At 43.6% G+C, this 20964-nt stretch overlaps 1 protein-coding gene across 2 annotated transcripts in view; it reads right to left on the bottom strand.

The window, feature by feature from the left end:
- Positions 1-12705: 12705 nt before the first annotated feature.
- Positions 12706-20964, bottom strand: part of LOC113405012 (rho GTPase-activating protein SYDE2-like) — a 51038-nt gene continuing 42779 nt past the window's right edge. For both annotated transcript variants that reach the window (XM_026655851.2, XM_026655852.2), the window contains exons 6-7: positions 20674-20905; positions 12706-15098 (exon numbers count right to left, since the gene is read on the bottom strand). In XM_026655851.2, the coding sequence (XP_026511636.1) occupies positions 14596-15098; positions 20674-20905 (735 nt within the window). In that variant the 3' untranslated portion in view covers positions 12706-14595. The remainder of the gene's footprint in view (positions 15099-20673; positions 20906-20964) is intronic.

Raw genomic sequence — 20964 nt, 5'->3', positions numbered from 1 at the left:
GAATTTCTGTTTCACTCTGTTTACTTGTAGTGAGATGGCCAACATCTCCATCATCTTACACTTAAAAGAAAAAAAAGGGGGGGAGGGAAAAACCTCCAACCCCACAGCCCTCTAGGTTCAGAACTGATTGTTAAAGCAACTCTAAAGGCAACTCCAAGCATTCAGAGAACAAAGCATGCAAGTTACTTTGCAAATTACAAAACATAAATATCCTAATTCTAATTACTGGGCATAGCTGTGGAGGAGGGAGAATATTAAGTAACATTCAAGGTATTTTAGAGGGTTTTTTCCAAATAAACAAGGCAGGTGCAAAATTAATTTGAAAAGCAAAATCATTGTTTAAAAGGGGTTAGGAAAGCAAGGACGTATTGTAAGTATTAGATCATCTCTTTTTTTAAAAAGTGCTGTCCTGCATCTTTTATTGTCCATGTAATCCACATAAAATCTTTTGTGCAAGTAACATGAGCTGAATTGCAATCCATGGCACTTGCGCTAATGTAACCACCAGAATTTTCTAAAGGAAAATGTCTATTATTTTTCTGGGATATGATTCTCATTCATTAAACCAAAACAAATCTGCACAGTGTGAAATATAATATTTGGATCAGATACATAAAGCCTAGTGGTCGGATCTGACTTCTCCCCATGTTTCATTAATAATGAAAATGTTTGGATATTAAGTTTAAAAGAAAAAAAGGAGTAAAATGCAAAATGTAAATCTCCTAAAGTTATTTGGTGTTGTCTACAGGCACAGCATAGCAGAAAGGACAAACTGTTGCTAACCTCACAAAGTGATTTGTAACAGGTTTATCACCTCAGCCAAGAGGTGGTGTGGATCTCGGTCAATTACAGACCTGTCTATCCCAACACCTACTGCCTCAGTCAGTGCACAAATATCGTGATCTGGCAAAACACTTTCTAGTGGCTAGGAGGAGTTTTTGTGCAATTAAAAGAAAATATTTCACTTCCTTTCAGGTTGGAAAGGTCCTGCTAAGCACTACAGATATAGGCTCCTGTGGGGCTCAAACTATTCTAAAATTGCTTACAACAGTCTGTCCTTAGAGACAACACAATTCAATATAATCCCATTATAAAATTCTCTCAACTGTTGCTGGTTTGTGAGCAGATACACTATGAAGTGCCAGCTGTTCTCAGTGGCTTCTTTGGAGGAAGTGTGGAGGGGAGGGTGAAGAATGTATCTCAGATTGGGAGGAACTGGGATGAGCCTGGTACATCTTACTTCACATAGGGGCCTACAAAACCTAGGCCCTTGCATAACGATTTTAACCCCCTGGGGACCGGATCCTCAGTTTGTGGTAATACTGCAGGTATGCCCATTTACACAAGCTGTGGATCTTGGCCTGGATCTTATCTACTCCTCCTGCCTCTTTGTTCTCTCTCTGTTCTTGCACCAGAACAGCACATAATGCTCAGAGCTTCTCCTTGCCAGTCCCAGAGAGAAATCCAGGTGTGCTGTTACCCTGCCCCAAAATCAGCCCATTTCTAGTAAAAGTGACCCTAAATAGCTACCTTGCCCTGGCTTATTCATAGATTCAAGAACTGGAAGGGACCTCGAGAGGTCATTGAATCCAGTCCCCTGCCCGCATGGCAGGACCAAATACTGTCTAGACCATCCCTGATAGACATTTATCTAACCTACTCTTAAATATCTCCAGAGATGGAGATTCCACAACCTCCCTAGGCAATTTATTCCAGTGTTTAACCACCCTGACAGTTAGGAACTTTTTCCTAATGTCCAACCTAGACCTCCCTTGCTGCAGTTTAAGCCCATTGCTTCTTGTTCTATCCTTAGAGGCTAAGGTGAACAAGTTTTCTGCCTCCTCATGACACCCTTTTAGATACCTGAAAACTGCTATCATGTCCCCTCTCAGTCTTCTCTTTTCCAAACTAAACAAACCCAATTCCTTTAGCCTTCCTTCATAGGTCATGTTCTCAAGACCTTTAATCATTCTTGTTGCTCTTCTCTGGACCCTTTCCAATTTCTCCACATCTTTCTTGAAATGCGGTGCCCAAAACTGGACACAATACTCCAGCTGAGGCCTAACCAGAGCACAGTAGAGCGGAAGAATGACTTCTCGTGTCTTGCTCACAACACACCTGTTAATACATCCCAGAATCATGTTTGCTTTTTTTGCAACAGCATCACACTGTTGACTCATATTTAGCTTGTGGTCCACTATAACCCCTAGATCCCTTTCTGCCGTACTCCTTCCTAGACAGTCTCTTCCCATTCTGTATGTGTGAAACTGATTTTTTCTTCCTAAGTGGAGCACTTTGCATTTGTCTTTGTTAAACTTCATCCTGTTTACCTCAGACCATTTCTCCAATTTGTCCAGATCATTTTGAATTATGACCCTGTCCTCCAAAGCAGTTGCAATCCCTCCCAGTTTGGTATCATCCGCAAACTTAATAAGCGTACTTTCTATGCCAATATCTAAGTCGTTAATGAAGATATTGAACAGAGCCGGTCCCAAAACAGACCCCTGCGGAACCCCACTCGTTATGCCTTTCCAGCAGGATTGGGAACCATTAATAACAACTCTCTGAGTACGGTTATCCAGCCAGTTATGCACCCACCTTATAGTAGCTCCATCTAAATTGTATTTGCCTAGTTTATCGATAAGAATATCATGCAAGACCGTATCAAATGCCTTACTAAAGTCTAGGTATACCACATCCACAGCTTCTCCCTTATCCACAAGACTCGTTATCCTATCGAAGAAAGCTATCAGATTGGTTTGACATGATTTGTTCTTTACAAATCCATGCTGGCTGTTCCCTATCACCTTACCACCTTCCAAGTGTTTGCAGATGATTTCCTTAATTACTTGCTCCATTATCTTCCCTGGCACAGAAGTTAAACTAACTGGTCTGCAAAGACATCTGCTCCTATGGCTTTGATGCAGTAATCAGGGAAACTGACTTGACAGGAGCATTTAAAGAGTTCAGAAAAAGCGTTATACTAGACAAGCAAACAGGACTTGAAAGCCAGACTCCCTGGACTTCACAGAACATCAAGGTCAGTTCTGAACTAAGGGAATGAGTGAGGGAAAATATTGTTCAATCTGTGCATGGATGGTGGTAATACTGCAGGCAGCAGCAGTTCTGCCCCCATCCTGAATTCTACCCAGTCACCAAATTCCAGGAGCTTGACTTTTCATGATTTAAAGAGCCACTGTTTTTTCAAGAGCTATGAACTTTAACTCATTCCGTGCCTTTGTTCGTACAGTTGCGTGGCTGCAGAAATGGACCAGTCCTGCATGTCATGACAAAAATACTGCTAAAAATGGGCAAAAGCCCTACACAATGGTGGCTCTGATGTTGAAAAGTAGCTGCAGTTTTTTTTCTTAAGTACTAGGAGGGTTAAGAGGCTAGAACCAGCTCCATTTGGTCCACGTTGCCCCAAATGCCGGGCTTTATAATAAGACATCTCTGTCCAATGGAGGAAATTCTGAGCCTTCTTCTGACATTCCGATTGGACCAAGTCAGGAAGAGGATGGTGAGAGCAGACAAAGCAATGGGGGGTAGCAAGGGCCCCTCAGTTCTGCTGCCAGTGCCCTGGTCCCAGTGGGCATCAGGTTAATGGAGCAGGGAACCAGGATACTGGCAAGAGGGCTGGAGGCGGGGGCCCTGCTGCCTCCATCACTTTGTCTGCTCTCACCACTCTCTTCCTAACTTGGTCCAATAAAAGATATTACCTCATAAGAGTACTTCTTTAGTTAGAGGCAGGAACTGGCTTTGTCAGGGCATTTTAGACAAAGTAAACAATTGCACTAGAATTCTGTACAACACTTTCTCCCCCTGCAAGCAGTAATTATTATTGACCCAAAAGCAAGACTCCTGTGAGACAGTAATTTCAGAGACGTAGCATTACAAGGCAAGATATTTTCCCTTATACCAACTGAATTACAAAATAGGGTCTACTGTAGAGTGAAAGTTATGTCCAGTGAGAGGAGTAGATGTCTTCCATTTTCACATAACTGCCTACAAGATTTAGAAGGAGAAAAAGTGGTTACTCACCTTCTCGTAACTGTTGTTCTTCAAGATGTGTTGTTCACGTCCATTCCAATTAGGTGTGTGCACGCCGCGTGCACAGTCATCAGAAAGTTTTTCCCTTAGCAGCTCCCGTCGGGTCGGGTCCCAAATATCTGACCCTGCCGACCCGGCCCCTCCTCAGTTCCTTCTTGGCAGATACTCCATCAGAGGGGAAGGAGGGTGGGTTTGGAATGGATATGAGCAACAGATCTCGAAGAACAACAGTTACGAGAAGGTGAGTAACCGTTCTCTCTTCTTCGAGTGATTGCTCATATTGATCCAATTAGGTGACACCCAAGCCCTACCTAGGCGGTGGGGTCTGAGTTATGGAATCGCTGATTAGAGCGCCACTCTGCCGAATGCTGCATCATCTCTGGAGTGCTGGATGATGGCATAATGAGAGGTGAACGTATGCACTGAGGAACATGTTGCCGCCCTGCAGACCTGGGCCAGGAATGCCGCCGATGAAGCCTGCGGCCTTGTGGAGTGTGCCATAAGAGCTAGAGCTGAAACCTTGGCTAGCTCGTAGCATGTCCGGATGCAGGACGTGATCCACAATGAAATTCTCTGAGATGAGACCGGGAGCACTTTCATCTGGTCCGCCTCGAACAGCTAGTTCAACTTCCGGAATGGCTTCGTGCACTCAACGTAAAAGGCTAAAGCCCACCGAACATCCAGTGAGTGAAGCCTCTGTTCTCAGACATTAGTGTGAGGCTTAGGGAAGAAGACAGGCAGAAAAATGTGCTGGTTGGTGTGAAAATGTTACACCACCTTTGGAAGGAATTCTGGGTGAGGTCTGAGTTGTACCTTGTCCTTATGGAAAACTGTGGGGGGGGAGGGATTCGGAAATGAGGGCCTTTAATTCTGACACCCTCCTTGCTGAGGTAATGGCAACCAGAAAGGCTACCTTCCACAACAGGTAGAGAAGGGAGCAAGTCACCAGTGGTGTGAAAGGGGGCCCCGTTAGTCTGGAGAGAACCAGGTTAAAGTCCCACGCAGGCACCAGTTATCTAATTTGTGGGTATAACCATTCCAGGCCCTTGAGGAAATGGGCAACCATAGGGATGGAGAAGACTGAATACCTGGCTGCTCCCAGGTGGAAGGCCGAAATGGCTGCAAGGTGCACCTTGATGGACAATGCTGCGAGACCCTGCTGTTTCAGGTGCAGTAGGTACTCCAGGATGAATGGTATGGGCGCCTGGAGTGGAAGTATGCGATTCTGAACACACCAGAATGTAAACCTTTTCCACTTTGCTAGGTATGTGGCCCTAGTGGAGGGTTTTCTGCTGTCGAGTAGGTCCTCTTTTACCGGTTCTGAGCACAGGAGCTCTATGGCGGTTAGCCATGAAGCTTCCAGGCTGTGAGATGGAGGGACTGAAGGTCGGAGTGATGAAGGCGACCGTGGTCCTGTGTGATCAGGTCCAGAAGTAGCAGCAATGTGATCGGGGCATCCACCAACCACTCCAGGAGTGTGGTGTACCAATGTTGGCGAGGCCACGCCGGTGTCACCAGAATCATTCATGCCCTGTCTCTGCGGACCTTGAGTAGGACCTTGTGTATGAGCGGGATCGGCGGAAAAGCATACAACAGACGTCCTGCCCAGGGGAGCAAGAACGTGTCCGCAAGCGAGCCTGGGCTGTGTTTCTGGAAGGAACAGAATTGCGAGCACTTTCTGTTGCTCTGGCTGGTGAACAGATCAACCAGGGGAAACCCCCACCTCTGGAAGATGGAGTGTATGACATCTGGGTGGATGGACCATTCGTGATTGCGAAAGGATCTGCTGAGGTGGTCCGCTAATTCGTTCTGTGCTCCTGGGAGATAGGATGACTCCAGGTGAATGAAGTGGGCTATGCAGAACTCCCAGAGCTGGAGGGCTTTCCGACATGGAGCCCATTCCTCTCCCCTACCTTGCTTGTTGATATAAAACATGGCAGTGGTGTTGTCTGTCATAACTGCCACACATTGTCCTTGTAGCCGGGCCTGAAAGGTTTGGCATACTAGTTGTACTGCCCTCAACTCCTTGATATTGATATGGAGTCAGAGCTTGTCCTGCAAACTTAGGCCCTGTGTTAGGAGATCTCCCAAATGCGCGCCCCATCCCAGAGCTGACGCATCCGTTACCACGGACAAGGAGGGATGGGGGCTGTTGAAGGGGACTCCCTCGCACACTGTCTTGAGGGTCGAACCACCATCGGAGAGACTCAAGTACTTGCTCTGACACAGTGACCACTGAGTCCAGGCTGTCGCGCCCCGGGCAGTAGAACAAAGTGAGCCAAACTTGGTGGGGTCTGAGCCTCATTCTGGCATGCAGGACCACGTAGATGCAGGCTGACATCTTCTTGTGTCTGCCATCACTTGGAAGAAGGCCTCTGGCAGAAACGCTCTTGCCTGTATCGAGTCCAATACCGCCCCGATAAACTCTATTCTTTTGTGTCGGTAACAAAATTGACTTGTTCACATTGAGGAGGAGACCCAGTTTCTCGAAAGTGGATCTGACCAATAGGACTTGAGACTCCACCTGTTCACTGGAGCATCCCCTGAGCAGCCAGTTGTCACGGTAGGGGTATACCCTGCACCTGCCTCCTTCGGAGGAAGGCTGCTACAACCAACATGCAGTTGGTGAACACTTGGAGGGCTGTCGACAGGCTGAAGGGAAAGACTATGAACTGATAATGGTTGTGGTCGACAACAAACCTGAGGAATCGTCTGTGTGCAGGCCGTATAGCTATGTGAAAGTATGTGTCTTTCATGTGGAGGGCGGCATACCAGTCTCCCGGATCCAGAGAAGGGATAATAGCACTCAGGGAGACCATGCAGAACTTCAACTTTTCCATGAACTTGTTGAGTCCTCGCAGGTCTAGAATGGGTCTGAGACCCCCCCTTGGCTTTGGGGATTAGGAAATAACAGGAATAGAATCCCTTGCCCCTGAGGAACCTCCTTTACCGTTCCTATGGCAAGGAGCGCCTGCACCTCTGGGTAAGGAGTTGCTCGTGAGAAGGGTCCCTGAAGAGGGGCGGGGAAGTGGGGTGGGAGGGACGGGAGCAGAATCGGAGAGCATATCCCACTTCTACCGTGCAAAGAACCCTGCGGTCTGATGTTATTTGGGACCAAGCACAGTAGAAGTGGGATAGACAATTCAAGAAACAAGGGGAAGGAACCGGTATCGTGGCAGGTGTGTTGTCCTCGGGTACACCTTCAAAAGGGCTGCTTTGAGCCAGACGATGGCTTGGTCAGGCCCGGGCGGGGGATGGGAAGGTTTGCACCTGCCATTCCTACCCCTCCTCCTTCAGAAGTCCTGCCTTAGCTGGCGAGGATAGGGGTGTGGCTGGTGTTGTGGCTTTAAATGTTTGCGTTGGGTTGCCAAGGTATGCATGCCCAAAGATTTCATGGTCACCCAGGAGTCTTTTAGGCTGTGCAGCCTGGAGTCTGTTTGCTCCCAAAACAGGCCTGCTCTGTCAAACGGCAGGTCCTGCAGGGCTTGCTGCACTTCCGGGGCAACCCAGATGCCTGTAACCACGAGCCCCTCTTCATGACTATCCCAGAGGAAAGGGTATGTTCAGCTGAATCCGCAGCATCCAGTGAGGCCTGTAAAGAGGTCTACGCCACTGCCTTTCCTTTGTCGACTATAGCCGCAAATTCGGCTCAGGAGTCTGATGGAATCAACATGGAGGCCCAAGAGTTGAAGTTATATCTACTGAGAATAGCTTGCTGGTTAGCTATCCTCATCTGCAGGCCTCCAGTTGAGTAAACCTTTCTACCGAAAAGGTCCATCCGTTTTGACTCCTTTGATTTGGGAGTCAGTCCCTGCTTCCCGTCTCTCCTTCTTGTTAAGCACGGTCACCACTAAGGAGCAGGGCTGCAGGTGCGAGAAGAGATACTTGTACCCTTTAGAGGGTATGAAGTACTTCCACTCAACTCCTTTAGCGGTAGGCAGGATAGATGCAGGGGTCTGCTATAGAGTCTTAAAGTTGCTCTGGATCATTTTTATCAGTGGCAGAGCTACCCTGGATGGCCCCTCCAGAGCCAAGATGTCCACCATGGGGTCCTCAGGTTTGACCACCTCTTCCGCCTGCAACCCCATGTTGCGGGCAATCCTGGGTAGCAAGTCCTGGTGGGCTTTGTGGTCGATCGGGGCGGGAGGGAGATGTCCTGAGGCCGAAGCTTCTGCCACCACCTCATCTGGGGATGAGGATGAGGAGGCCAGAGGTGGTGCAGGGTCTTCCTGACCCTCCAGCTCTCTTGCGTCCTCCTGCCCAGTGCCGAGGACCTCAGCACCGACTGTTGTCGCGGTGGCCTGGATGGGTGGCGGGCTTTGTGCTGTCGTCGTCTTGGAGCCCCAAGGCATAGGTCAGTCTCTGGGCGGTGGAGGAGTTCGACTTTCGGAGGCTAGCCCCTGGAAAAAGACCCCCTGGGCCTGGTGGTAAGCCCAGGGGTTCCAAAAGGGCCACTGTGCAGGTGGCTGCCACTGAGGGTGCCAAGACACCACACCTGCATCGTGTTGGTGCCTGTCTGACTTGTGCTGGCTACGTCGTAAATAGAAGGATTCCGAGTCCAACGAAGCCAGGCTCGACCGTGAGGACCATGGCGGCGCCGACGGGGACCAGTGTCGAGGAGCCGGTGCCGGGGACCGGTGCCGCTCCACCCTCGATGTTGGGGAGGGTGATCGCCACCCCGATAGTGTCAGGGAGCCTTGCCTGGAACCCGCCTCCGGCGAATGGTGCCGTAACATGGAAGATCGGGAGCAGTGCTGAGCTGGGGAGGGCAACTGCCTCATCATGGCCGGCTTGCTTCTAGACGGTGCAGGTCGTTGCAGCACTGGAGGCTTGTCTCTGACTGCTGGGGCTGAGGTATTGTCATGGCAATCAGATCCCTGGCAGCTTCAAAAGTTTCCAGGGTGGATGGCAGGTCTAACTCCTCCATGTGAGGATTGCCTTTCAGGAGTGTTGCTGGGCACCGGACTCAACGGTTCCCTTAACGGGACCGAAGTTGATGGCACCAAGTCCGGCGCTCTTGGCACCGAGTACTCCAGCATAGGACGCACTGCTGCTGCACCAGCCGGCATCACCGTCTTCGGCACGGGGGAGTGATTCCATCAGTCTTTCTGTGCCACTTGTGCGGCACTGGGGAGTGAGAGCGGTGCTGGGTTGTCTCCACAGCCTGTGGTGCCGGGGCACGCCAGTGCCAAGGATCTCTTAGGCCAGAGTCCTTCCTCTGCACCTTGTTGCGCACGGAGGCTGGGGCGCTCGGCACAGACACGCTCGGTGCTGGGTCCTGGTGGTCCATGGCAGGCTTGGGGCAAAGAGCGGACTCCATCAAGAGCTCTTTAAGACGGAAGTCTTGCTCTTTCTTCGTCCTGGGGCGGAATGCCTTACAGATCCTGCACATGTCTGGTGCGTCTCCCCCAGACACTTTAGGAATGTGTCATGGGGGTCGCCTGTTGGCATAGGCTTACTGCAGGTTCCGCAGGGCTTAAACCCTCGGGACTGAGGCATGCCCCAGAACCCAGGGGAAGGTGAAGGGATTTTGGGGTAGCCCCACCCCCAATACCTTATCTACAAACTACAACTACAAACTAAAAACTAACAGCTACTATAAACACTAAGGGAAGCACTTGCTATGCAAGCGACCGCAGTTCCAATGACGGTCACTGGTAGTAAGAAGGAACTGAGGAGGGGCTGGGTTGGCAGGGTCATATATTTGGCGCCATGAAGGCACCACTCCAGGGGGCTCCACCGCCAACCCGACGGGTGCTTCTAGGGGAAAAACTTTCCAACGACTGTGCACACGGCATGCACACACCTAATTGGAAACATCAGAGTGTTGTGGTTTTTGTTTTACTGACACCCACCCATTTACTCCATATTTATTTGATCCTCTCAGCACATACTACATGGTCGCTGTGCAAAGTTAATACAGACTTTCATAAATTGCTTATGAGTAGTTCGCAAACTGGAACTTCCAAGTGTCTCAGTAGTTACATCTGACAGTCTTGAAACAATACTACTTCCTGCCAGTTGTAGCCCGGTGGAGCACTCTGGGTCTCCAGAGGCTTTTTTGATCAATTAAACTGAAAGGGAAAAGGGAAAGAACAAGCTGCAATAAGGGCAGTGCTTTGTCAGGTGTTTCTTTAGAACAAATTCAATGGTGCTCATATTTGCAGATGACCACAGAATAAGAAGGTTCGCAAACGCATGAGAGTGCAGAACCAAAGTGCAACGTGACCTGGAGAGTTGTGGGAGCTATGGTCGGGATAGTCACCAGTAAGATACGTAAAGGCCTATACCTAGAGAGTGGAAATAAACAGCACAGAAACAAGCTGGGCTCTGGAGAGTAGAGGTTTAACCAAGCTGCCACATCATACCCCCCCGAAAACAAATTTGTTTTCATGTTGTCCCAAAATCACCAAGCAACCTAGTTGTCAGTGTGATTGCCAAAGGGAGACTGGGAAGAAGTTGAGAACTACCAGCTTCAAAAATTTCGTTGCTCCAGTTGTTGTGGAGGAAACAAAACAGCTGAGTGGAGATTCTCTCTGCTTCCAGCCTAGAGAAGTTCACATCAGAAATCTCACAGCAACCAGACCTAACCTCACCCTTTCCTCAAACTGGGGTAAATAAATGCCCAGAGAGGAGCCTGGCTTCCCGATCAACCTTAACATGTCTAAATGGAAGTAATTCCAGCTTTACTTCTACAACTGCTTCAAGTTCAGACAGAGATATTCACTAGCTCAGCCAGGGTAGGAGTGTCGGCAAACAATGATAAATACCTTTGTTCTGAGGGAAGCAGCTGAAGATTCCTTCGCAAAGCAGGTGCATATTGCTATGGCTACTGAGATACATATTGCCAGAGACACAGAATAGCTAAGTGGACATCATCAGTGATAGGCAGTCAGGAGACCTGGGTTCTGCCCCAGCTTTGCCACTGTCTTGCTGTATGACCAAGAGCAAATCAGCTAAACTCTTTGTGTCTGAAGTTTCCCCATATGCGAAATGGTACTTACCTTTGAGATCTACTGATAAGTGTTGTGATCATTTTGTAAGACAGTGGATAAGCATTATCAGAAGTACAGATCTTGGTACCATTCTCCTATTTCCACTGGACTGTAAATTAAGTCATTTGATTGGTGCTTTCCCCAGGCATGCTGTGTGTGCATCAACAGACATGTGTACAAATATATAAATGACCACACTTTTCTTATGGGAAAGCAGTTTGCGTATTTGTGAGTTGGGTAAGATTTCTTGACATGTTTCTGTGTTATCTTCATTTGCATCTAACTTCTTCATTATCTGGGACAGTAGAAAGGCCACAAACCTCAAAGACAGTCTGCCTGTGAATTATATTGTGTTCTGTAAAATCTAGTTTTTACATCCCTTCTGGTAGTAAGAGGCCCTGCAGAGTGTAAACCACTGCACTACCACCTTCATGAACTATACTGGAAAAAACACAGAAAAATGGGGAACTCAAGAAACTGTAGTTTATTACTAAATAAGTGTTTCAAGGCTTATCCATGGAGTTCATTGGGAGTTTTGCCTGAGTAAAAACTGCAGAACCTGAGGCTCATCTCTTGTAAGCCATGAAGACCTATCTATTAGAAGAAATGCTAATTTCCATTTTGCTAGAACTACGCTCTTCTAATTCCTGCATTTATTTCCCTGGTCATGGGGAATTCACATACTAATCCAGCTCTTTAAGAATCTTTTACAACGCTAAGTCTGACAGAAGGATGCAACTTGAACAAATATTATATAAACAGATTTGTGAATAGGCACAGTATATAACAAACAAAATGTTTACAGGACACCAAGATATTACAGGATGTTGTCATAACCCATTTAAAAGCAAACATGGCAACCACAATCATTCAAACTGCAAAATAAATTTTGTTTACCTGCAGTTAGATCCCTTATACAAGATCTCTGAAAAGGGAAGCGTTAGTATAATTAAACAACTCATGAGCTTGACATTAATTCAAGTAATTCATTACAGGTCATCCGATTACTGTGTTCTAATGTTGTTAAGATATTAAAGTTTAAATTAATTTTGATAAAGAAATGTGTTTGCTGCATAAAATGTTAATGCACTATTCAGCCTAGGAAATACATCTGTACATTAAAAAAAAAAAAAAAAAAAGAAATTTCCACCAAATACTTTTGCATAATGGACCCTTTTGTAGTCTATATTGTAAACACAGAGAATTTAAGAAATAGTCTGGTTTACCAAAGAATATTTATACAAAAATATTTTAATGCTAAATATATTTATACAAACGATATGGAAACCGATTAACCAAAACTGTCAACATATCTTTGTAACATACCAAGAACTGCCATCAAAAACACTGGTTTTCAAAGTTGCTTACAAAAACAGATCTACAAATGCTATTGCATTAATTTTTTTAAAATCCTATATGAATGCAAATGCAATCTAGAAAACAAAATTCTCCAAGTGACTGAAAAAAAATTCTGCAAACCACTAGAGTATCTATCGAGCAAATAATATATTCTGCCAAAGCATATGTACAGTAGATAGCTTAAATTAAAGTATGTTTTTAAATAACCACTTACAAGACTTGATCACATTTTATTCTCAATTCAAATTTTTATTTAGAATTAAAATTTATAGTTTAAAAATTATACACATTCTGTATAAAAGTTTAAAAAAATACATTGATTTATTGATAAATGTGTCAGATTAAATTTACATTTAAAACAATATTGTATTGCATATTTTAACACTTATAACAAAAATAAATTAATGAGAATGAATAAATCATTTGAAACCATGCTAAGATATTCCTTTAGAAAAAGGTAGTAAAATTGTACCCTAATTCTCAATGCCATTCTACTGTAAATAAATAATTATAAAACCTGGCAATAGATAGAAGTATGTACTAGCTAAAAGCACTTACTACAGGGCAATAGGAAAGATATGGAAGGATGCGGACATAGTGAAAAGAAAGAAGAAAATTAAATCCTATACTGCTAGTTGATTAAGACTGGATGTTTGAATTCCCAGTAAAAATGCTGTGACCTATAAAAGAAAAACAATGGGTTTGTGCCCTTTTGCTTGTTATGATGTTACAAAGGTGGCTTGGGATTTTTAAAAAAAAATAAACAAAATTCTCAGCTTTTTTTATTTTAGAAATTCAGTTGCCTGCCATGGAAGACTCTAGCTGATGGGAGGTATGACTATATTATGAGATCACAGATACCAAGGAAATGAAATCTGATTGAGAGGGATGTGATTTTCATTCTGTTTAAAACTCTTGATTTTGTTTGTTTTGGTTAACACCTATTTAATTAAAACACTGGTGGTGGGGTGGGGGGGCGGGTGTCACAGGACTGCCTTTCATAGGTATTTATCACCTCCAAGTTCCCAATGAACATCTGAATCATGCAAGATGACTTCCAAAGGCATTAAAGATTTAACAGTCTGCTATTTCTAAGATAAAAGAAAAAGCACACACCCCCTCCCCAAATAAAAGCTTTAAAACCCAAAACCCTTTCAGACCTTCTTCATACATCAGAAAGGATTAAAAAAAATAAATAGCACAATCCTTTCCATCCCCCTTCTTTGCTTGAAGGGCACCTTTAAAGGGAACAGACAGGTTCACTGGAAACACTTAGGAAATGCTGGAATACTACTTAAAACTAAACTGGATGGTTTCTTAATGTAGTTAATAGTCAACAGCTGTGAACTGAAGCACAACATGTGACACAAGGTCATTTATATTAATCATTCACTATGTCCTCTCTCTCGGCACATATTTCTGTGCATAAAATCAAATGCTACATTGCTCAAGCAAATCCTTATTTTGGCATCACAACGTGGAGCTGTTTAGAAACGGTTTCCTTATCTAATTCAGATTTCCCGCTTCCCAATATAACTATACAAACATGTACATAAATATATACAAACAAGGTTAGAAAAATATTTAATTTTTGCAGGTTTAAATAATTACTGAAAAGTGTTAATACAGGAATACAATAATATTTTGTACAGCTAAACTTTTATATATGTATAAAAAGCATTTTTTCATAGCAGCCTTTGCATTGCAAATGAAAAGGTGACATAGATGGTAGAATGGGATCTACCTAAAGTTCATGCTGCAAATCACAGGCCAAGAAACACTAATCCTCTACTAAGAGGAATGTCCGTACCAGGTATAAAGTTTCAGGAACGAAGAGTGCTGTTGCTACACAGAGCAGACAAAGATGGCACCTTATCTCCTGTCACATACTGTCCAAGCTTCATAAGTGCATAGTACCTTGACGGGGTGAGGGGGGAAATCACTTCTTCCTAACATCATTTCGCATAGTCTAAAAGGCCAACTTAAACCACGGAGGGTGAGGCCAATGTATTCTTCTAATGAGAAGAAAAATTATCCACAATAATGGACTGGCTAAATTGGATTTGTTTATCGAAGGGAGGCCACAGATTATTCCACAATGCATTAAAAAAACCAGACAGACAGACAGACTTTTTTGAGGAGGCGGGTGGAGGAACAGGGAGGTATCAACAGCAGGTATCATGCAAGGAAATTAGTAAGTGATATTTAGTTTGTTTTTGTTGAGTTCCCGCTCCAAGTTTCCTATCAGAGTATCAATACTTTCTTGCAGGTCTTTGAGGTTTACTCTGTGGTCCACTGCTGAATCTATTGTTTGCATTGTCAAATAGGTCTGAAATGTATGCTCTTTAGACATGGATTTTGCGTGTTCAATCAGTCTATCTGGTCCATCTACTTTGCTGCAATCTTCCCCACTTTCTGTATCTTCTGAAGGAACATCATCATAGTCTGCTTCATTTAGGGTCTCCTTTGGATTCAAAAAGTAGTTTTCCCCACAACTGCTCCAGTCTCCTGCATAACGATTACTTGAGGGACTGTCTAGTCTGGCTGGTCTGGGCCTAAGTACCCCTGACATTTCAGTACTGCTCAAATTCAACATCTGAGGCCGCTGCTTCTTGGGTCTCAGATAATTCAAAGACGACTGGTTCCCTGGAAACATGTTTGAGTATGTTGATTCTTTGGCAGTTGAACATTGCACTAGAACAAAGAAGAAGTTTAATGAAAATCATAACAATCATATTGCTAGTAGAGACCAGCAACAAAAGGTTGTCCATTTATTTCACTCTACTTTACACACTCAAAACATGCATTAATACATGCAAACTTATGGCCAACACATTCCACTATTATTTTTTTCTGCCATCGTCTGACATCACTTAGATTAAAAGGAAAATCTAATGGAAAGCCCAGTTTTGAAGATTCATGCCATATTTAATCCGCAACTGAAAAAGTCTATTTAAAAACAGAAAACTTCCAGAGCATTGATTAACTCACGCAGTTGAGTTAATCACCATCTAGCTATGGTCAAATAAAAGCAAACAGCTTAGCTCACAGGCCTCTTCCAAACTAAATGGTGTAACAAAACACAGGCACAGCATGTAGAGGTTAAAAACACAATAAAAATACCACTTCGAGAAACACCTAGAGAAGCTGAAGGCACATCAGAGTTGAACTCTTGCATTTCTCTTTTGTCCGAAGTTTTGTGCACTACCAATAGAAGCTCTTTTGTATTTAATTTATCTAAGCAGCCATAACTCCATGTCAAAGATAAAATACACTCAAACAGGTTTGACGGTTTGTTACCTGAACTCATGATTACACAGCATAAGTTACTAAGACTCCTCCTCTGTTATCGGCTTCCTATGGTAAACAGTACAAATATTTTTACTGACCCATGCCTCCTAAATATCTGAACTTCTTTCTGCTGTGCAGTGGACTATTACCTCTTGAAATTAAACAAGCAGGTTATGCATTCTCTTTCACTGCTAGAAATGTAGCATACACAAATACCTTGAGATCAGGAAGATTCCAACTCGGTCTCTTTTTAATTAATGTCTTCTATATTTACGCATAAACATAAGAACGGCCATACTGGGTCAGACCAAAGGTCCATCCAGCCCAGTATCCTGTCTACTGATTGGGGAGTGAACCTAACAGGTAATGATCAAGTGATCTCTCTCCTGCCATCCATCTCCACCCTCTGACAAACAGAGGCTAGGGACACATAAAGGTCTCAGTCCTGGGAGGTCTCAAATGTTCTCCTCTCTGGACCCATAACTGGTCTCTATGCAAGACATTAGTCTCATTTTGGGTATACCACAGTAATCTTCAAGAACTTTTTTGGCTTTTTGTTTTATTTTACATTAACAAAAGTCTTTCTGTTTGGACTTTGCTCCATTAAGATGAAGGGTCCATGGGTTAACAATAACTTGCCAGCTTTACACTCTCCCACTGAACAAGGACCATTTGTTTTCACTTGGAAAAATAAGGAAATTGAAGTTTTGCACAACAACATGTTTATTATCAAAGTTGCTAAAACTACAGGAAGATTAAGTTTAAGAGACTAGACTGTGATCTTTCCTTCTTGAGTTAGATTTTTTTTTACCCTCAGAAGAATGATTTACATTTAAGCATTCATATTTTACTTTAATTTCACAGTAGTCATTGTTCTGCACAGTTCTTGTAAACCAAAGGTACTGTACATTATTGGTTCAAATCCCACCTTAATTTGCAACTAGAAATACAACCCATGTTTTCATTTCTGTAGGCTGAATTAGCCAAACCTATAGCAGGCAGCTCCATTATTAGTCAATGACTGTTGAGCCGTTATGCTAAAGCACATCCATAATGAAACAGGTGTACATTTGTTACATCTTGAAGGAATAGGAATCCTGGCCCCCCGAGTGTGGAGGCAGTGCCATGACATGATCATTGTCCGACCAGAAGAATATGGAAGATCAAGCACTGCCATTTATCTTTTTGATAAGCAGCTGTTCCAGTTCTTCTGATGGGGACATCCCCTCAGGCCCTTTGACTGGCTTCATAAGATTGCTGTGAGAGTCAGAAGTAACACTGGCTCCCCACAAAGTGCTGGTCTAACGGCTGAGAATATCTGACTGGCAGTGAGCATTAGAAATTTCAATATCCAAAACAAAACACCCCAAACCGAACAGATGAGAATTTGCATACTTATACTGGGTTATTCTTCCTCTACACAATTTAAATTTCCTAACAAACTCATTGTTTCTATTGCCAGGATATAAAGCGTAAGTAGGTGCTCACAGACAGACGAGTGCTGCAGCTGCTGTAGACCTTAAAATGGCATTAGCCTCCGGTGCAGAGTGATTTTGTGCCAAACATTTTTGGCAGCAGCAGCACTGATCCTAGTGATATTCCCAGGGTGGAAGTTATTTCTTGTGATAGTGATAAAGAGGTATGCACGAAGGCTGAGTCACTGTCTGTCCCACAATATTATTTATACTGATCAGTATCTAATGTAGCACGGGAAACCGTGGGGTACTTTTAAAAAACACTTCTCCATGGTTCTTCAGAAATTTGGAATTTTTTGTGGTAATTTCAAACAGGCCTGCAGAAGACTCTTGTGTTTCCCTCTACTTGTTTATTCATCCCACCCCTCGCATTTCACAGCTCCACCCAAAGACAGATTACACCTTCTCAAACAATTCTCTTACTTCAGTCAATCATTCTAAAGACTCTCAACAGATAATAACCAAAGTTACTAGCTAGATAAAGCAGCACCCACTTTGAGATCTTCCCCTAAGAAAATGTGAGCTAGGGCTGTGGTTCTCAAAGCCAGTCCGCTGCTTGTTCAGGGAAAGCCCCTGGCGGGCCGGGCTGTTTACCTGCTGCGTCCGCAGGTTCGACTGATTGCGGCTCCCACTGACCACGGTTCGCTGCTCCAGGCCAACGGGGGCTGTGGGAAGGGGCACGGGCCGAGGGACGTGCTGGCCGCCCTTCCTGCAGCCCCCATTGGCCTGAAGCGGTGAACCGCAGCCAGTGGGAGCCACGATCGGCCAAACCTGCGGACGCGGCAGGTAAACAAACCGTCCCGGCCCGCCAGGAGCTTTCCCTGAACAAGCGGCGGACTGGCTTTGAGAACCACTGAGCTAGGGTACAGCTCGTGGAGTTACAAGATTAATATTTAAAAATTTGGATTTCCATATACTTTTACTTCAAAATATATTAGAAAATATATTTGTGATCTTAAAAAACAAAAACATTAATAAACTTTTGAAGTTCACCTTTATTCCCATTTATGTAGTTATGTAATAAACTGCAGACTGCATTCATTGTGCCCATATGCCTGACCTGCACTTTGTCTGCTAATCCATCTCCCCCTCCAGGAGAAACACTTAAAACGGTTTCAACTTAAACTTAAAATGGTTTCAAACGGCCATTAACTTTTATTTATTTAGTCTTGCACAACTTGCCAGAGAAATATTTAATTCTTTCCTTCACACAGTCCTGAGTTCCAGGATTCCTTCCTGGTGGTTTCTGGAATTAAATGCTTTCAGAACCATCCAGTGAGAAATTGGGCAGCTCTCTCTCTGTTGTGAGTTGTCTGCAGATAGAAAGAGCTGGAGAACCACTGCTATACATCACTGGAAAAGGGGAGATTTCCCATTTTCTAAAAGGTATAGCATTTTTATTCTATCCTAAGTAGATGATAGATATCAACTTTGAATTCAATTGTGACATGATGATGTATGGGGAAACTATTTTAGGTAAATTTTTAGGTTTTGTAATAATTATGATTTTCCTCTCCTTCCCGGTCCTGTATTTTGACTCTTGGTATTAAGGATTTATTGGCAAAGGGATACACAAATATTTATTCTCAAACATTTCTGAAACAGATTTTCTGTAATAAGCGTGGCATATGCAGAATATATGATGGCCTTCATACTTCACTTATACCTGAATCACTTGCCATCCCAAACACATGACACAACATACCCTCCGACATTTCTTGTATATCTGCTGTTAATCTTACATAAAAGAACAAGGATTTCTTCTGTTTGAGTTAAAAAAACAATCTCTGTTGGTTTAAACCTCATATCAAGTAGTTTTATCCCATATTTCAATGGATACTTTAATGCAAATCAAAAGTTTCCTAAGAGGCTTTAGTATGTCCTAAAGGCAAAACAGATGAGAAAATATTTCATGAAATCACTATAGTTAACCTCTGCAATCTCAAAAATAAAAATGTTCATTCTGTGCACATTTGAGAAACACGTATTAACAAGCAGGTAGGTAATGGAAGAGATTACTTCTGATCACTGTCACAAATCAGATTACTATGAAACTAAGTGGGCTTCAATGATTGTTCATGTCAGGAAACAAGAGATATAGCAGACCTTCATCTTCCACCCACTTACGTATCTCTAGGTGACTGATGGATTCTGTTGGCCAGGGAATATTTAACTATTATAAAAAGATACTAAAGAACCCCCCAGTAATTTTCTCAAACTCCAGTTTACAACCATGAGACTACAATAGCTGAGCCTGTTACTGTGGATTACTGCAGTGTTTTCATAAGGGAAGACTCCAGTTCAATAGCTAGCTACTAAGCAGGAGAAAAAGTTCAAAAATAATTTATAAGGGGTCTAATCCAAAACCCACTGTAGTTAATGCAAGTCTTTCCATTGACTACAATGGGCTTTGATCAGGTCTCTGAATACCTTAGGAAATGAGAAGTTGGCAACATCCTTCTACCTCTGAAGCACAGATCTGAACAGAACTATGACCTTCACTTGCATTCTGGCAGGTTCATTAAAAATATCGAAGTTTCACTTCCCTTCTACTAGAGCCTGTTCCCAAGAGCTGCTAAGCACATGAAACCCGCAATGAAGTGAATGGGAGTTATGGGTGCCCTGCACCTCTCAGAAACTGGCTCATTACCTATCTCCCCAAAGCCTTCTGCTACATAGTTGTACAGATGGAGTCTCAAATTCTGTCTGGGTCTTCTAGCCACTACTGTAATACAAATAACAATAATTCAGCAGGTCTGTCCATGCAATTTAAGAACCCATAAAACCATAAGAATCTATACCTGTTCAGGCCAAAGTCGGTAAAATGCCAAACACAGCAGAAACCTGAGTTAGGTCATGTGTAGGAGCATTACCCCATTAGGTGAGGTTTTTGGCCTTTTGTCTATTTTTATTGTCACAGTTGCTTGAGAACACTACACAAAAGGCACTAAAACAGCTTTTTGTATGTGCACTTTTAAATCTTGTCATTTTCATTTGGTAGAGAGATCACCAAAGCACAGGATCTCCCACTAAATGATACATTTTAATAAAACAACAGTTGGATATAATAGATAATAAAATTACTGTGGTCTCTTTAATCACCAAGTTGTATGTTGTGACATATTAACCTATAACTGAGAAGTATCAGAGGGGTAGCAGTGTTAGTCTGGATCTGTAAAAGCAGCAAAGAGTCCTGCGGCACCTTATAGACTAACAGAAGTATTGGAGCATGAGCTTTCGTGGGTGAATACCCACTTCTTCGGATGCGAAGAAGTTCTTCCGAAGAAGTGGGTATTCACCCACGAAAGCCCATGCTCCAATACGCCTGTTAGTCTATAAGGTGCCACAGGACTCTTTGCTGCTATAACTGAGAAGAGTCCCAATACCGTTTGTATACCCTGTAAACCACACTCTATAGTCACACAGTAAAAGATTTGGTTATATTTTAGGATCTGACGACGTTGCTTTCTCATCAGACAGAATTTTTTCATAAACTTTATTACCTGGCCATAGCTGGAGCAAATAATGAAGAACTTCTATGTGTTTTTTGAAGTCCAGGGCACTAGCAAGCTCTTCTGAATCTGTAAAGACTCTGTTATTATGGTTTGAGGTCTCCTGCCTCTGGCTCAGTAAGACAGGCCCAAAACACACAGCTAAATTCTGGCACGTCATCTTATTTACTTCATGATAAGACGCCACCAATTTCAGGTGATCCAGCAGCATCTTTAGGGTTGCCTAAAATGAAGAGTTAAGTTTCAGGTAACTAGATACAGCAAAAATACAGTCTGTTATCA

The sequence above is a fragment of the Terrapene carolina genome, unplaced genomic scaffold (genome assembly GCF_002925995.2).
Source record: "Terrapene carolina triunguis isolate 2854851 unplaced genomic scaffold, T_m_triunguis-2.0 Scaffold211, whole genome shotgun sequence".
Taxonomy (NCBI): domain Eukaryota; kingdom Metazoa; phylum Chordata; order Testudines; family Emydidae; genus Terrapene; species Terrapene triunguis.
The sequence above is the reverse complement of the archived record's forward strand: the minus strand, read 5'-3'. Positions and strand labels throughout refer to the sequence as shown.